Raw genomic sequence first — 17170 nt, forward strand, 5'->3', positions numbered from 1 at the left:
TCTCATGAGGACCGCCACAGGAAAGGAAGACCCAGAGTTACCTCTGCTGCAGAGGATCAGTTCATTAGAGTTAACTGTCTCTCATGAGGACCGCCACAGGAAAGGAAGACCCAGAGTTACCTCTGCTGCAGAGGATCAGTTCATTAGAGTTAACTGTCTCTCATGAGGACCGCCACAGGAAAGGAAGACCCAGAGTTACCTCTGCTGCAGAGGATCAGTTCATTAGAGTTAACTGTCTCTCATGAGGACCGCCACAGGAAAGGAAGACCCAGAGTTACCTCTGCTGCAGAGGATCAGTTCATTAGAGTTAACTGTCTCTCATGAGGACCGCCATAGGAAAGGAAGACCCAGAGTTACCTCTGCTGCAGAGGATCAGTTCATTAGAGTTAACTGTCTCTCATGAGGACCGCCACAGGAAAGGAAGACCCAGAGTTACCTCTGCTGCAGAGGATCAGTTCATTAGAGTTAACTGTCTCTCATGAGGACCGCCACAGGAAAGGAAGACCCAGAGTTACCTCTGCTGCAGAGGATCAGTTCATTAGAGTTAACTGTCTCTCATGAGGACCGCCACAGGAAAGGAAGACCCAGAGTTACCTCTGCTGCAGAGGATCAGTTCATTAGAGTTAACTGTCTCTCATGAGGACCGCCACAGGAAAGGAAGACCCAGAGTTACCTCTGCTGCAGAGGATCAGTTCATTAGAGTTAACTGTCTCTCATGAGGACCGCCACAGGAAAGGAAGACCCAGAGTTACCTCTGCTGCAGAGGATCAGTTCATTAGAGTTAACTGTCTCTCATGAGGACCGCCACAGGAAAGGAAGACCCAGAGTTACCTCTGCTGCAGAGGATAAGTTCATTAGAGTTAACTGTCTCTCATGAGGACCGCCACAGGAAAGGAAGACCCAGAGTTACCTCTGCTGCAGAGGATAAATTCATTAGAGTTAACTGTCTCTCATGAGGACCGCCACAGGAAAGGAAGACCCAGAGTTACCTCTGCTGCAGAGGATAAGTTCATTAGAGTTAACTGTCTCTCATGAGGACCGCCACAGGAAAGGAAGACCCAGAGTTACCTCTGCTGCAGAGGATCAGTTCATTAGAGTTAACTGTCTCTCATGAGGACCGCCACAGGAAAGGAAGACCCAGAGTTACCTCTGCTGCAGAGGATCAGTTCATTAGAGTTAACTGTCTCTCATGAGGACCGCCACAGGAAAGGAAGACCCAGAGTTACCTCTGCTGCAGAGGATCAGTTCATTAGAGTTAACTGTCTCTCATGAGGACCGCCACAGGAAAGGAAGACCCAGAGTTACCTCTGCTGCAGAGGATCAGTTCATTAGAGTTAACTGTCTCTCATGAGGACCGCCACAGGAAAGGAAGACCCAGAGTTACCTCTGCTGCAGAGGATCAGTTCATTAGAGTTACCAGCCTCAGATTGCAGCCCAAATAAATACTTCACAGAGTTCAAGTAACAGACACATCTCAACATCAACTGTTCAGAGGAGACTGTGTGATTCAGGCCTTCATGGTTGAATTGCTGTAAAGAAACCACTACTAAAGGACACCAATAAGAAGAAGAGACTAGCTTTGGCCAAGAAACACGAGCAATGGACATTTAGACTGGTGGAAATCTGTCTAAAAAATGAGTCCAAATGTGAGATTTTTGGTTCCAACCGCCGTGTCTTTGTGAGACGCAGAGAAGGTGAACGGATGATCTCCACATGTTCCCACTGTGAGGCATGGAGGAGGAGATGTGATGGGGTGGGGGTGCTTGGCTGGTGACACTGTCTGTGATTTATTTACAATTCAAGACTTAACCAGCATGGCTACCACAGCATTCTGCAGCGATACACCATCCCATCTAGTTTGGGCTTAGTAGGACTATCTGTCTATACTGTTTTTCAACAGGACAATTTTTTTATTTAACCTTTAATTTAACTAGGCAAGTCAGTTAAGAACAAAATCACATTTTCAATGATGGCCTAGAAACAGTTAACTGCCTTGTTCAGGGGAAGAACAACAGATTTTTTACCTTGTCAGGGATTCGATCTTGCAACCTTTCGGTTGCTCGTCCAACACTCTAACCACTAGGCTACCCTGCCTCCCCTACACTCTAACCACTAGGCTACCTGCCGCCCCTCCACTCTAACCACTAGGCTACCCTGCCTCCCCTACACTCTAACCACTAGGCTACCTGCCGCCCCTCCACTCTAACCACTAGGCTACCCTGCCTCCCCTATACTCTAACCACTAGGCTACCTGACACCCCTCCACTCTAACCACTAGGCTACCCTGCCTCCCCTACACTCTAACCACTAGGCTACCTGCCGCCCCTACACTCTAACCACTAGGCTACCTGCCTCCCCTACACTCTAACCACTAGGCTACCCTGCCTCCCCTACACTCTAACCACTAGGCTACCCTGCCTCCCCTACACTCTAACCACTAGGCTACCCTGCCGCCCCTACACTCTAACCACTAGGCTACCCTGCCGCCCCTACACTCTAACCACTAGGCTACCCTGCCTCCCCTACACTCTAACCACTAGGCTACCCTGCCGCCCCTACACACTAACCACTAGGCTACCCTGCCGCCCCTCCACTCTAACCACTAGACTACCTGCCTCCTCTACACTCTAACCACTAGGCTACCCTGCCACCTCTACACTCTAACCACTAGACTACCTGCACCCCTACACTCTAACCACTAGGCTACCTGCCTCCTCTACACTCTAACCTCTAGGCTACCCTCCCTCCCCTACACTCTAACCTCTAGGCTACCCTGCCTCCCCTACACTCTAACCTCTAGGCTACCCTGCCTCCCCTACACTCTAACCACTAGGCTACCTGCCTCCTCTACACTCTAACCACTAGGCTACCCTGCCACCCCTCCACTCTAACCACTAGGCTACCCTGCCGCCCCTCCACTCTAACCACTAGGCTACCCTGCCGCCCCTCCACTCTAACCACTAGACTACCTGCCTCCTCTACACTCTAACCACTAGGCTACCCTGCCGCCTCTACACTCTAACCACTAGGCTACCCTGCCTCCCCTACACTCTAACCACTAGACTACCCTGCCGCCTCTACACTCTAACCACTAGGCTACCCTGCCGCCTCTACACTCTAACCACTAGGCTACCCTGCCACCCCTACACTCTAACCACTAGGCTACCCTGCCACCCCTACACTCTAACCACTAGGCTACCCTGCCACCCCTACACTCTAACCACTAGGCTACCCTGCCTCCCCTACACTCTAACCACTAGGCAACCCTGCCTCCCCTACACTCTAACCAGTAGGCTACCCTGCCGCCCCTACACTCTAACCACTAGGCTACCCTGCCACCCCTACACACTAACCACTAGGCTACCCTGCCACCCCTCCACTCTAACCACTAGGCTACCCTGCCACCCCTCCACTCTAACCACTAGGCTACCCTGCCTCCCCTACACTCTAACCACTAGGCTACCCTGCCACCTCTACACTCTAACCACTAGGCTACCCTGCCTCCTCTACACTCTAACCACTAGGCTACCTGCCGCCTCTACACTCTAACCACTAGGCTACCTGTCGCCTCTACACTCTAACCACTAGGCTACCCTGCCTCCCCCTACACTCTAACCACTAGGCTACCTGCCGCCCCTACACTCTAACCACTAGTCTACCTGCCTCCTCTACACTCTAACCACTAGGCTACCCTGCCACCCCTACACTCTAACCACTAGGCTACCCTGCCTCCTCTACACTCTAACCACTAGGCTACCTGCCGCCTCTACACTCTAACCACTAGACTACCTGCCGCCTCAACACTCTAACCACTAGACTACCTGCCGCCTCAACACTCTAACCACTAGGCTACCCTGCCTCCCCTACACTCTAACCACTAGACCACCTGCCTGCCCTACACTCTAACCACTAGGCTACCCTGCCTCCCCTACACTCTAACCACTAGGCTACCTGCCGCCTCCACACTCTAACCACTAGGCTACCCTGCCGCCCCTACACTCTAACCACTAGGCTACCCTGCCTCCCCTACACTCTAACCACTAGACTACCCTGCCGCCTCTACACTCTAACCACTAGGCTACCCTGCCGCCTCTACACTCTAACCACTAGGCTACCCTGCCACCCCTACACTCTAACCACTAGGCTACCCTGCCACCCCTACACTCTAACCACTAGACTACCTGCCTGCCCTACACTCTAACCACTAGGCTACCCTGCCTCCCCTACACTCTAACCACTAGACTACCTGCCCCCCCTACACTCTAACCACTAGGCTACCCTGCCTCCCCTACACTCTAACCACTAGGCTACCCTGCCTCCCCTACACTCTAACCAGTAGGCTACCCTGCCGCCCCTACACTCTAACCACTAGGCTACCCTGCCACCCCTACACACTAACCACTAGGCTACCCTGCCACCCCTCCACTCTAACCACTAGGCTACCCTGCCGCCCCTCCACTCTAACCACTAGGCTACCCTGCCTCCCCTACACTCTAACCACTAGGCTACCTGCCGCCTCTACACTCTAACCACTAGGCTACCTGTCGCCTCTACACTCTAACCACTAGGCTACCCTGCCGCCCCTACACTCTAACCACTAGACTACCTGCCTGCCCTACACTCTAACCACTAGGCTACCCTGCCTCCCCTACACTCTAACTACTAGGCTACCTGCCGCCTCTACACTCTAACCACTAGGCTACCCTGCCACCCCTACACTCTAACCACTAGGCTACCCTGCCTCCCCTACACTCTAACCACTAGGCCACCCTGCCGCCCCTACACTCTAACCACTAGGCTACCCTGCCCCCCCTACACTCTAACCACTAGGCTACCCTGCCTCCCCTACACTCTAACCACTAGGCTACCCTGCCTCCCCTACACTCTAACCAGTAGGCTACCCTGCCTCCCCTACACTCTAACCACTAGGCTACCTGCCGCCTCCACACTCTAACCACTAGGCTACCCTGCCGCCCCTACACTCTAACCACTAGGCTACCCTGCCTCCCCTACACTCTAACCACTAGACTACCCTGCCGCCTCTACACTCTAACCACTAGGCTACCCTGCCGCCTCTACACTCTAACCACTAGGCTACCCTGCCACCCCTACACTCTAACCACTAGGCTACCCTGCCACCCCTACACTCTAACCACTAGACTACCTGCCTGCCCTACACTCTAACCACTAGGCTACCCTGCCTCCCCTACACTCTAACCACTAGACTACCTGCCCCCCCTACACTCTAACCACTAGGCTACCCTGCCTCCCCTACACTCTAACCAGTAGGCTACCCTGCCTCCCCTACACTCTAACCAGTAGGCTACCCTGCTGCCCCTACACTCTAACCACTAGGCTACCCTGCCACCCCTACACACTAACCACTAGGCTACCCTGCCGCCCCTCCACTCTAACCACTAGGCTACCCTGCCGCCCCTCCACTCTAACCACTAGGCTACCCTGCCTCCCCTACACTCTAACCACTAGGCTACCCTGCCTCCTCTACACTCTAACCACTAGGCTACCTGCCGCCTCTACACTCTAACCACTAGGCTACCCTGCCTCCCCTACACTCTAACCACTAGGCTACCTGTCGCCTCTACACTCTAACCACTAGGCTACCCTGCCTCCCCCTACACTCTAACCACTAGGCTACCTGCCGCCCCTACACTCTAACCACTAGTCTACCTGCCTCCTCTACACTCTAACCACTAGGCTACCCTGCCGCCCCTACACTCTAACCACTAGGCTACCTGCCGCCTCTACACTCTAACCACTAGACTACCTGCCGCCTCAACACTCTAACCACTAGACTACCTGCCGCCTCAACACTCTAACCACTAGGCTACCCTGCCTCCCCTACACTCTAACCACTAGACTACCTGCCTGCCCTACACTCTAACCACTAGGCTACCCTGCCTCCCCTACACTCTAACTACTAGGCTACCTGCCGCCTCTACACTCTAACCACTAGGCTACCCTGCCACCCCTACACTCTAACCACTAGGCTACCCTGCCTCCCCTACACTCTAACCACTAGGCCACCCTGCCGCCCCTACACTCTAACCACTAGGCTACCCTGCCTCCCCTACACTCTAACCACTAGGCTACCCTGCCGCCCCTACACTCTAACCACTAGGCTACCCTGCCTCCCCTACACTCTAACCACTAGGCCACCCTGCCGCCCCTACACTCTAACCACTAGGCTACCCTGCCTCCCCTACACTCTAAGCACTAGGCTACCCTGCCGCCCCTACACTCTAACCACTAGGCTACCCTGCCGTCCCTACACTCTAACCACTAGGCTACCTGCCGCCTCTACACTCTAACCACTAGACTACCTGCCGCCTCAACACTCTAACCACTAGACTACCTGCCGCCTCAACACTCTAACCACTAGGCTACCCTGCCTCCCTGTCACGTCCTGACCTTAGTTCCTTTTTTATGTGTCTATTTTGGTTGGTCAGGGCGTGAGTTAGGGTGGGCATTCTGTTTTGTTCTATGTTTGTATTTCTATGTGTTTGGCCTGGTATGGTTCCCAATCAGAGGCAGCTGTCAATCGTTGTCTCTGATTGAGAACCATACTTAGGCAGCCTGGTTTTCCCCATTTTGGTTGTGGATGATAGTTTTCTGTGTCTGTGTTTTCCACACAGAACTGTTTCATTTTCAGTTTGTGTAGTGTTCAGTTTTGACAAAAAATATGCCGAACACTGAGTCTTGGTCCGTTCTGGACTCCTGGACATGGGAGGAGATTTTGGACGGTAAGGGACCCTGGGCACAGGCTGGGGAATATGGCCGCCTCAGGGAAGAGCTGGAGGCAGCTAAAGCCGAGAGGCGGCGATATGAGGAGTTAGCGTGGCAGCGCAACAGTGACGAGAGGCAGACCTAAACATTTCTTAGGGGGGGTGACACACGGGGAGTGTGGCTAAGCCAGGTAGGAGACCTGAGCCAACTCCCCGTGCTTACCATGGAGAGAGGTTGACCGGGAAGGCACCGTGTTATGCGGTGAGGCGCAAGGTGTCCCCAGTGAGCACGCATAGCCCGGTGCGCTACATCGCAGCTCCTTGTATCAGCCGGGCTAGCGTGGGCATCGAGCCAGGAGGGATGAAGCCGGCTGAACGCATCTGATCTCCAGTGCATCTCCTCGGCCCGGGTTATATGGCACCAGCCCTACGCACGGTGTCCCCGGTTCGCCAGCACAGCCCAGTGCGGTCTGTTCCACCCCGCCGCACTGGCCGGGCTACAGGGGGTATCCAGCCAGGACAGGTTGTGCAGGCTCGGTGCTCGAGAACTCCAGTGCACCTCCACAGTCCGGTCCATCCAGTGCCTCCTCCACGCACCAGGCCTACTGTGGCAGCCAAACGCACCAGGCTGTCCCTCTCCGTCTCCTCCCTCCAGGTGCTCCCGCCTGTCCAGCACTTCCAGAGCCTCCCTCCTGTCAGGAGTTGTCAGAGTCACCCTTCACTCCGGTGCTGCCAGAGTCACCCTTCACTCCGGTGCTGCCAGAGTCACCCATCACTCCGGTGCTGCCAGAGTCACCCTTCACTCCGGTGCTGAAAGAGTCACCCTTCACTCCGGTGCTGCCAGAGTCACCCTTCACTCCGGTGCTGCCAGAGTCACCCTTCACTCCGGTGCTGCCAGAGTCACCCTTCACTCCGGTGCTGCCAGAGTCACCCATCACTCCGGTGCTGCCAGAGTCACCCTTCACTCCGGTGCTGCCAGAGTCGCCCTTCACTCCGGTGCTGCCAGAGTCACCCATCACTCCGGTGCTGCCAGAGTCACCCATCACTCCGGTGCTGCCAGAGTCACCCATCACTCCGGTGCTGTCAGAGTCACCCATCACTCCGGTGCTGCCAGAGTCACCCTTCACTCCGGTGCTGTCAGAGTCACCCATCACTCCGGTGCTGCCAGAGTCACCCATCACTCCATTGCTGCCAGAGTCACCCATCACTCCGGTGCTGTCAGAGTCACCTATCACTCCGGTGCTGTCAGAGTCGCCCATCACTCCATTGCTGCCAGAGTCGCCCATCACTCCGGTGCTGCCAGAGTCACCCTTCACTCCGGTGCTGCCAGAGTCACGCTTCACTCCGGTGCTGCCAGAGTCACCCTTCACTCCGGTGCTGCCAGAGTCACCCATCACTCCGGTGCTGCCAGAGTCACCCATCACTCCGGTGCTGCCAGAGTCACCCTTCACTCCGGTGCTGTCAGAGTCACCCTTCACTCCGGTGCTGCCAGAGTCACCCATCACTCCGGTGCTGCCAGAGTCACCCATCACTCCATTGCTGCCAGAGTCACCCATCACTCCGGTGCTGCCAGAGTCACCCTTCACTCCGGTGCTGCCAGAGTCACCCTTCACTCCGGTGCTGCCAGAGTCACCCTTCACTCCGGTGCTGCCAGAGTCACCCTTCACTCCGGTGCTGTCAGAGTCACCCTTCACCCCGGTGCTGCCAGAGTCACCCTTCACTCCGGTGCTGCCAGAGTCACCCTTCACTCCGGTGCTGCCAGAGTCACCCTTCACTCCGGTGCTGTCAGAGTCACCCATCACTCCGGTGCTGTCAGAGTCACCCTTCACTCCGGTGCTGCCAGAGTCACCCTTCACTCCGGTGCTGTCAGAGTCACCCTTCACCCCGGTGCTGCCAGAGTCACCCTTCACTCCGGTGCTGCCAGAGTCACCCTTCACTCCGGTGCTGCCAGAGTCACCCTTCACTCCGGTGCTGTCAGAGTCACCCATCACTCCGGTGCTGTCAGAGTCACCCTTCACTCCGGTGCTGCCAGAGTCACCCTTCACTCCGGTGCTGTCAGAGTCACCCTTCACTCCGGTGCTGCCAGAGTCACCCATCACTCCGGTGCTGTCAGAGTCACCCTTCACTCCGGTGCTGTCAGAGTCACCCATCACTCCGGTGCTGTCAGAGTCACCCATCACTCCGGTGCTGCCAGAGTCACCCTTCACTCCGGTGCTGTCAGAGTCACCCTTCACTCCGGTGCTGTCAGAGTCACCCTTCACTCCGGTGCTGCTTTATGATGTACTAGACAGATTAGACAGATGGGTATACAGATAAGAGTTCCTTGGGTCCCAGCCCATGTGGGGGTGGAGGGGAATGAGGCAGTTGATGTACTGGCTTAACAAGCACTTAGTAGATGTTGTAGTTTAAAAGAGCAAGGCAGAGGCAAAAAGCCTGATATGGACAGTGATGGTGTAGAGATGACAGGTTAAAAGCCTGATATAGACAGTGATGGTGTAGAGATGACAGGAGCAGGTTAAAAGCCTGATATGGACAGTGATGGTGTAGAGATGACAGGTTAAAAGCCTGATATAGACAGTGATGGTGTAGAGATGACAGGTTAAAAGCCTGATATAGACAGTGATGGTGTAGAGATGACAGGAGCAGGTTAAAAGCCTGATATGGACAGTGATGGTGTAGAGATGACAGGTTAATAGCCTGATATAGACAGTGATGGTGTAGAGATGACAGGTTAAAAGCCTGATATAGACAGTGATGGTGTAGAGATGACAGGTTAAAAGCCTGATATAGACAGTGATGGTGTAGAGATGACAGGTTAATAGCCTGATATGGACAGTGATGGTGTAGAGATGACAGGATCAGGTTAAAGCCAGATATAGACAGTGATGGTGTAGAGATGACAGGAGCAGGTTAAAGCCTGATATAGACAGTGATGGTGTAGAGATGACAGGTTAATAGCCTGATATAGACAGTGATGGTGTAGAGATGACAGGAGCAGGTTTAAAGCCTGATATAGACAGTGATGGTGTAGAGATGACAGGTTAAAGCCTGATATAGACAGTGATGGTGTAGAGATGACAGGTTAACAGCCTGATATAGGCAGTGATGGTGTAGAGATGACAGGAGCAGGTTAAAGCCTGATATAGACAGTGATGGTGTAGAGATGACAGGAGCAGGTTAAAAGCCTGATATAGACAGTGATGGTGTAGAGATGACAGGTTAATAGCCTGATATAGACAGTGATGGTGTAGAGATGACAGGAGCAGGTTAAAAGCCTGATATAGACAGTGATGGTGTAGAGATGACAGGAGCAGGTTAAAAGCCTGATATAGACAGTGATGGTGTAGAGATGACAGGTTAAAAGCCTGATATAGACAGTGATGGTGTAGAGATGACAGGTTAATAGCCTGATATGGACAGTGATGGTGTAGAGATGACAGGTTAATAGCCTGATATAGACAGTGATGGTGTAGAGATGACAGGTTAATAGCCTGATATAGACAGTGATGGTGTAGAGATGACAGGAGCAGGTTTAAAGCCTGATATAGACAGTGATGGTGTAGAGATGACAGGTTAAAGCCTGATATAGACAGTGATGGTGTAGAGATGACAGGTTAACAGCCTGATATAGACAGTGATGGTGTAGAGATGACAGGAGCAGGTTTAAAGCCTGATATAGACAGTGATGGTGTAGAGATGACAGGTTAAAGCCTGATATAGACAGTGATGGTGTAGAGATGACAGGTTAACAGCCTGATATAGGCAGTGATGGTGTAGAGATGACAGGAGCAGGTTAAAAGCCTGATATAGACAGTGATGGTGTAGAGATGACAGGAGCAGGTTAAAGCCTGATATAGACAGTGATGGTGTAGAGATGACAGGTTAAAGCCTGATATAGACAGTGATGGTGTAGAGATGACAGGAGCAGGTTAAAAGCCTGATATAGACAGTGATGGTGTAGAGATGACAGGTTAATAGCCTGATATGAACAGTGATGGTGTAGAGATGACAGGAGCAGGTTAAAAGCCTGATATAGACAGTGATGGTGTAGAGATGACAGGAGCAGGTTAAAAGCCTGATATAGACAGTGATGGTGTAGAGATGACAGGTTAACAGCCTGATATAGACAGTGATGGTGTAGAGATGACAGGACCAGGTTTAAAGCCTGATATAGACAGTGATGGTGTAGAGATGACAGGAGCAGGTTAAAAGCCTAATATAGACAGTGATGGTGTAGAGATGACAGGTTAAAAGCCTGATATAGACAGTGAAGGTGTAGAGATGACAGGTTAACAGCCTGATATACAGTGATGGTGTAGAGATGACAGGAGCAGGTTAAAAGCCTGATATAGACAGTGATGGTGTAGAGATGACAGGACCAGGTTTAAAGCCTGATATAGACAGTGATGGTGTAGAGATGACAGGATCAGGTTAAAAGCCTGATATAGACAGTGATGGTGTAGAGATGACAGGTTTAAAGACTGATATGGACAGTGATGGTGTAGAGAAGACAGGAGCAGGTTAAAAGCCTGATATAGACAGTGATGGTGTAGAGATGACAGGTTAACAGCCTGATATGAACAGTGATGGTGTAGAGATGACAGGAGCAGGTTAAAAGCCTGATATGGACAGTGATGGTGTAGAGATGACAGGTTAACAGCCTGATATGAACAGTGATGGTGTAGAGATGACAGGTTAATAGCCTGATATAGACAGTGATGGTGTAGAGATGACAGGTTAAAAGCCTGATATAGACAGTGATGGTGTAGAGATGACAGGAGCAGGTTAATAGCCTGATATGGACAGTGATGGTGTAGAGATGACAGGAGCAGTGGAATAGAGATACTAAGGGCAGGCAGAGGAAATTCGGGGAGGGGAGGACGGCAGGTCGGGACAGAAGAGAGGAGGCTATTTTTACAAGATTAATTGTTGGACACAGTCTGTTGAATAAGACCTTAAATGTGATAGGAAAGCATCCAACAGGAAAGTGTGATTATTGCCAGGAAACAGAGACCGTGGAACATGTATCAGTGTGGGCAGTATGAGAGGGAAAGAGAGAGGTTGAGATCTAGTATGATGGAAAAGGGAAAACAGGAAATTCGTTTCAAGATTATATTGACTAGAACGCCATTTGATATAGTCTCAAATATGTTGTTATCTTTTTTTTAAGAGCAACGGGTCTGGCAGGCAGGGTTTAGTTTCTCTCTGTCTCCTGCGGCCCACACTCCAGTACAGTAGTCGGCGGTAATGCACCATCATTTTGGATGCCGTCGATAAACCCCACCGGAGAAGGAGAAGAGACTCCTCCTTGTCTTCCTTTATTTTTGTTGTGAGGATGTTTGTCTGCTAGCAAGCATTTCTGGTATTTATAAATACAATTATGTGATTGACTATTTTAGAGCAGCTAACAGTCAGGTATAACCTTATTCTTCTGTTTTTCCAGTTAATTTAACGTGGTCCATCACTTATTGCCCGAACTCACTCAGATCTACTTAGGTGAAGGAGAGGGGATGGAAATGTCAAGCTAACCAGCATGGTAACTACCTAAAGTCCCATTTTTACTAGCCAGCTAACGTTAAACTCACACTAGTAATAATATATATTTTTATCCCAATCATGGGTGAAGAGGAGAGTAACACATCAGCGGGTAACAACAATAAGGACTCGAGCATTATCCTCACCAAAGACGGAAAGACGTACTACGTTGACAAGAGCGGTGTTGTCGACAGTAGAAATGTAGTCACACGTCAAGAGTCGGACAATAACATGTTCTCCTACGATATGGATGATGCCGAAGAGGAGAGCGATGTTTTGGACACGTCGGACCCGCGGGATAACGCTGCGAGTCCCGAAGAACTCAACGACGACGACGATGATGATGAAGAAGGCTACGGGGATAACGATAACATTTCAAAGACTTGTACATACGACGGGTGCACGGAAACTACGACCCAAGTAGCCAAGCAGCGGAAGCCGTGGATGTGTAAAAAACACCGCAACAAGATGTACAAAGACAAATACAAGAGGAAGAAGAGCGACCAGGCTATGTCCACTAGCAAACAAGATGTAAGAATGTATCTGACTAACACACAAACAGAGATACACAAACACGTTGCAATATATGTGCATGATTTTGTTCCAGCCCAGTACTAATACATATCCAACTAATCATCATATGTTTAATTGTCTGTTATATTTAGTACAAGGCTGGAACAAAACCTTGCTGTGGATCCCCAAGACTAGGACTAGAGAGTTCTGGTCTAGTCTAAACAATGTGATGGCTATTTGTTGAACTGTACTGTGTGTGTGTGTGTGTGTGTGTGTGTGTGTGTGTGTGTGTGTGTGTGTGTGTGTGTGTGTGTGTGTGTGTACACTTGTTTGTGTTGATCAGGAGAGCTTGGAGGAGAGGCCTGTATCTGTGAACAAGCAGCGTCTTGGTGCCGTGGGGGACCGGCCGGCCAGACCCTCCCTCATCGAACAGGTGCTCAACCAGAAGAGACTGGTGAGTCATGGACACAGATGCACAGACAGACTGTAATTACTGACTGACTGTAAATACTGACTGACAGACTGTAAATACTGACTGACAGTAAATACTGACTGACTGACAGTAAATACTGACTGACTGTAAATACTGACTGACTGACTGTAAATACTGACTGACTGACTGTAAATACTGACTGACTGACTGTAAATACTGACTGACTGTAAATACTGACTGACTGTAAATACTGACTGACTGACTGTAAATACTGACTGACTGTAAATACTGACTGACTGACTGTAAATACTGACTGACTGTAAATACTGACTGACTGACTGACTGTAAATACTGACTGACTGTAAATACTGACTGACTGACTGTAAATACTGACTGACTGACTGTAAATACTGACTGACTGACTGTAAATACTGACTGACTGTAAATACTGACTGACTGACTGACTGTAAATACTGACTGACTGACTGTAAATACTGACTGACTGACAGTAAATACTGACTGACTGACAGTAAATACTGACTGACTGACTGACTGTAAATACTGACTGACTGTAAATACTGACTGACTGACTGTAAATACTGACTGACTGTAAATACTGACTGACTGACTGTAAATACTGACTGACTGACTGTAAATACTGACTGACTGACTGTAAATACTGACTGACTGACTGACTGTAAATACTGACTGACTGACTGTAAATACTGACTGACTGTAAATACTGACTGACTGACAGTAAATACTGACTGACTGTAAATACTGACTGACTGACAGTAAATACTGACTGACTGTAAATACTGACTGACTGACTGTAAATACTGACTGACAGTAAATACTGACTGACTGACTGTAAATACTGACTGACTGACTGTAAATACTGACTGACTGACTGACAGTAAATACTGACTGACTGACTGTAAATACTGACTGACTGACTAAATACTGACTGACTGACTGTAAATTCTGACTGACTGTAAATACTGACTGACTGTAAATACTGACTGACTGACTGACTGTAAATACTGACTGACTGTAAATACTGACTGACTGACTATACTGACTGACTGACTGACTGTAAATACTGACTGACTGACTGACAGTAAATGCTGACTGACTGACTGACTGACTGACAGTAAATACTGACTGACAGTAAATACTGACTGACTGTAAATACTGACTGACAGTAAATACTGACTGACTGACTGTAAATACTGACTGACTGACTGTAAATACTGACTGACAGTAAATACTGACTGACTGACTAAATACTGACTGACTGACTGACTGTAAATACTGACTGACTGTAAATACTGTCCGTCCGACAGTTAATACTGCTGTAGTTATGCCAGTTCACCCACATCTCTAGCTGTTGCAAAATAGGTCTAAATTATGAATTCAGACAATGCACTACATATCACACTAACGTCTTTGTGTGTGTGTGTGTGTGTGTGTGTGTGTGTGTGTGTGTGTGTGTGTGTGTGTGTGTGTGTGTGTGTATGTGTGTGTATGTGTGTGTATGTGTGTGTGTGTGTGTGTGTGTGTGTGTGTTCGGTCCCCAGTCTCTGCTGAGGAGTCCTGAGGTGATCATGTTTTTACAGCAGCAGCAGCGTCTCCTGGCCACCCAGAGCCTCAGCCAATCACAGCCTCACTTCCAGGGCTGCTAACGGCAACAGCGGGAGGAGCCAGCTTCTTTGGGTGTTCTGGAACTATTTCCCTGATTCCATCTATGATTCTGACAGGAGAAGGACCATAGAGATCCTATTCAATTCCTAATTCTGTGAGAAGGATTGACTCATTGGAAATAGAATACTAGAATGGACCTTCTTATGATGAGATATAGATCAGCCATGTTGGTCAGGGAGTGTTGTGATAAGATGTTGTGTAAAAACAATGACTTTGAAGAATGTATGTTTGTTAGCCAGCACGTTTTAGAGGAATGATAAAATAAATGTTTTTAATGAACTACCCAAAATGCCCCACATTATATTGAAACAATACAGTCGATCCACAGCCAGACATTGGCTGAAATCAGTTGATGATAGGATTTAGACAAGTTGTAAATGCAACAAGTACTGAAATTCACTCACAACTTTCCAATATATTTTTTTGTGACATTTATGGTCTGTTGAAATATATTTTAGAGGTTGTTTTATATAGAACATGTGTATACAAACATCAGTATAAACTGTATTTATAACTATATGACAATAGTTGATGTTGATAATAATTCAATTACACAACTTGTGATATATCACATCTTTTATTTTCCTACATAAGTAAAAAATCAGGAAATGCATCACCTATGCCTCTACTGCTATTCATTCCAATTAGACTGCTTTTGTATTTCTCCCTGACCAAAATGGCTGCCATTTCATTCTATTCCCGGAACCTTGAGGGATTATGACATAGCCCCTCTAGTAATTGAATAGGATCTCCGTGGTCCTTAGGGACTGTACTATTATCATCAATGACCGAGCTTCCCTGATCAATCAATAAATAATTTATACCATACATGAACCTGTCAGTGCCAACAACATAAACATGTTTCACTCTTATCAGCTAAAAAACACATTGTCATTGTTTTATTTTGTATTGTCATCTATATTCTTGTGTTGTTAGTTATTCAGTTATTACAAGAGGACCGGCCTTGGCTTCTTGCTCAAATCTATTACATTTTAAAACCAGACCCAAACCGATACTAAAAGTCAATGATATAATTTTATAAACTTCTGCTGATAACTTGGCATCAAATACTAGTGTGGTTGCTAAAATGGCTAATTTATCAAGTCTGAATTCACTATCAGTTTGTCTGTTTGTTTGTTTTTTTACACGTGACAATCTTGCTTCTTGGCGTGCGGTTACGTGTGTGTGTGTGTTCATGCACACCATAGCATGGTTTCTAGAAGGTACTAATGTTCGAGAGCTACTGTGTCGTTGTGTTACGCCAGATAGCGTGGCGATTTCGCCTTGAGAGACGAGGACTCCACCTGACCTCATTGCTACCGTGTGTTTTTAACTCTACAATCTGTTGTGATGTGTGTATTCTGTATCTTGGGGTAGAAGTTGTACCACAGACCTAGGATCAGATTACCTATCCATAATACTAATATTGATCATTTAAACCATGATATACCAGGGGTCGGGGTGATTAATTACAATTCTCTTCAATACTTTTCAATGAGGAAAGTTTGGAATTTAAATTAGGTTTACTTTCTGAATTGACTGGGATTGACCCCAACCCTGATGTATACCCTTAGTATTATGGATAGGTAATTGACTGGAATTGACCCCAACCCTGATGTATACCCTTAGCATTATGGATAGGTAATTGACTGGAATTGACCCCAACCCTGATGTATACCCTTAGTATTATGGATAGGTAATTGACTGGAATTGACCCCAACCCTGATGTATACCCTTAGTATTATGGATAGGTAATTGACTGGAATTGACCCCAACCCTGATGTATACCCTTAGCATTATGGATAGGTAATTGACTGGAATTGACCCCAACCCTGATGTATACCCTTAGTATTATGGATAGGTAATTGACTGGAATTGACCCCAACCCTGATGTATACCCTACACAAGAATGCATCTTATCAACCGGCTACACAAAATTGTCATCCTGCCTTGTTGAAACAAATTGGCAGGGCTGCCCATGTGTGTATATTCTTTGTGCTACGCGAGTAAATATTATTCTGCGTTCTTCAGAAATGAGGCTTTAGGGGACAGAAACATATCTGCCCTTGGAATCAGTGATTATTGGGGGAAACTTCAACCTACTAGTTATCTATAGGTAACCCTGTTCCTGGAGGTACTGCAGGATTTTGTCCAAACTAGGCACAACACCTGACCAACTGAGCTAATTGATCAGTTCAGTGATTGCCTTTAATTCAACACACCTGGTCTTCCAGATCGGTTT

At 48.8% G+C, this 17170-nt stretch overlaps 1 protein-coding gene and 1 pseudogene across 2 annotated transcripts; one reads left to right on the forward strand and one right to left on the reverse strand.

Annotated features, from left to right (window-relative positions):
- Positions 1-7438: 7438 nt before the first annotated feature.
- LOC116358106 (collagen alpha-1(XXV) chain pseudogene) lies at positions 7439-8920 on the reverse strand (annotated as a pseudogene).
- A 3082-nt stretch (positions 8921-12002) lies between these two features.
- Positions 12003-15812, forward strand: LOC109881529 (regulatory factor X-associated protein). Of its 2 annotated transcripts, XM_020473650.2 has the most exons (4): positions 12016-12105; positions 12187-12809; positions 13135-13245; positions 14805-15759. In XM_020473650.2, the coding sequence occupies exons 2-4, from the start codon at positions 12360-12362 to the stop codon at positions 14907-14909; spliced, it is 666 nt and encodes a 221-aa protein (XP_020329239.2). In that variant the 5' UTR covers positions 12016-12105; positions 12187-12359; the 3' UTR covers positions 14910-15759. The 2 variants fall into 2 exon arrangements, with proteins under 2 accessions (XP_031664249.1, XP_020329239.2); XM_031808389.1 differs by having other exon boundaries at positions 12003-12809; positions 14805-15812.
- The last annotated feature ends 1358 nt before the right edge of the window (positions 15813-17170 follow it).

Source organism: Oncorhynchus kisutch, linkage group LG28 (genome assembly GCF_002021735.2).
Source record: "Oncorhynchus kisutch isolate 150728-3 linkage group LG28, Okis_V2, whole genome shotgun sequence".
NCBI lineage: Eukaryota > Metazoa > Chordata > Actinopteri > Salmoniformes > Salmonidae > Oncorhynchus > Oncorhynchus kisutch.

What these genes read in the sequence shown, in the direction of transcription:
- LOC109881529 (XM_031808389.1), top strand. Translation starts at nt 12,360, where the DNA reads ATGGGTGAAGAGGAGAGTAACACATCAGCGGGTAACAACAATAAGGAC. An exon ending in TGTCCACTAGCAAACAAGAT is followed by an intron (nt 12,810 to 13,134) that starts GTAAGAATGTAT and finishes TGTGTTGATCAG; the next exon opens with GAGAGCTTGGAGGAGAGGCC. An exon ending in TGCTCAACCAGAAGAGACTG is followed by an intron (nt 13,246 to 14,804) that starts GTGAGTCATGGA and finishes TTCGGTCCCCAG; the next exon opens with TCTCTGCTGAGGAGTCCTGA.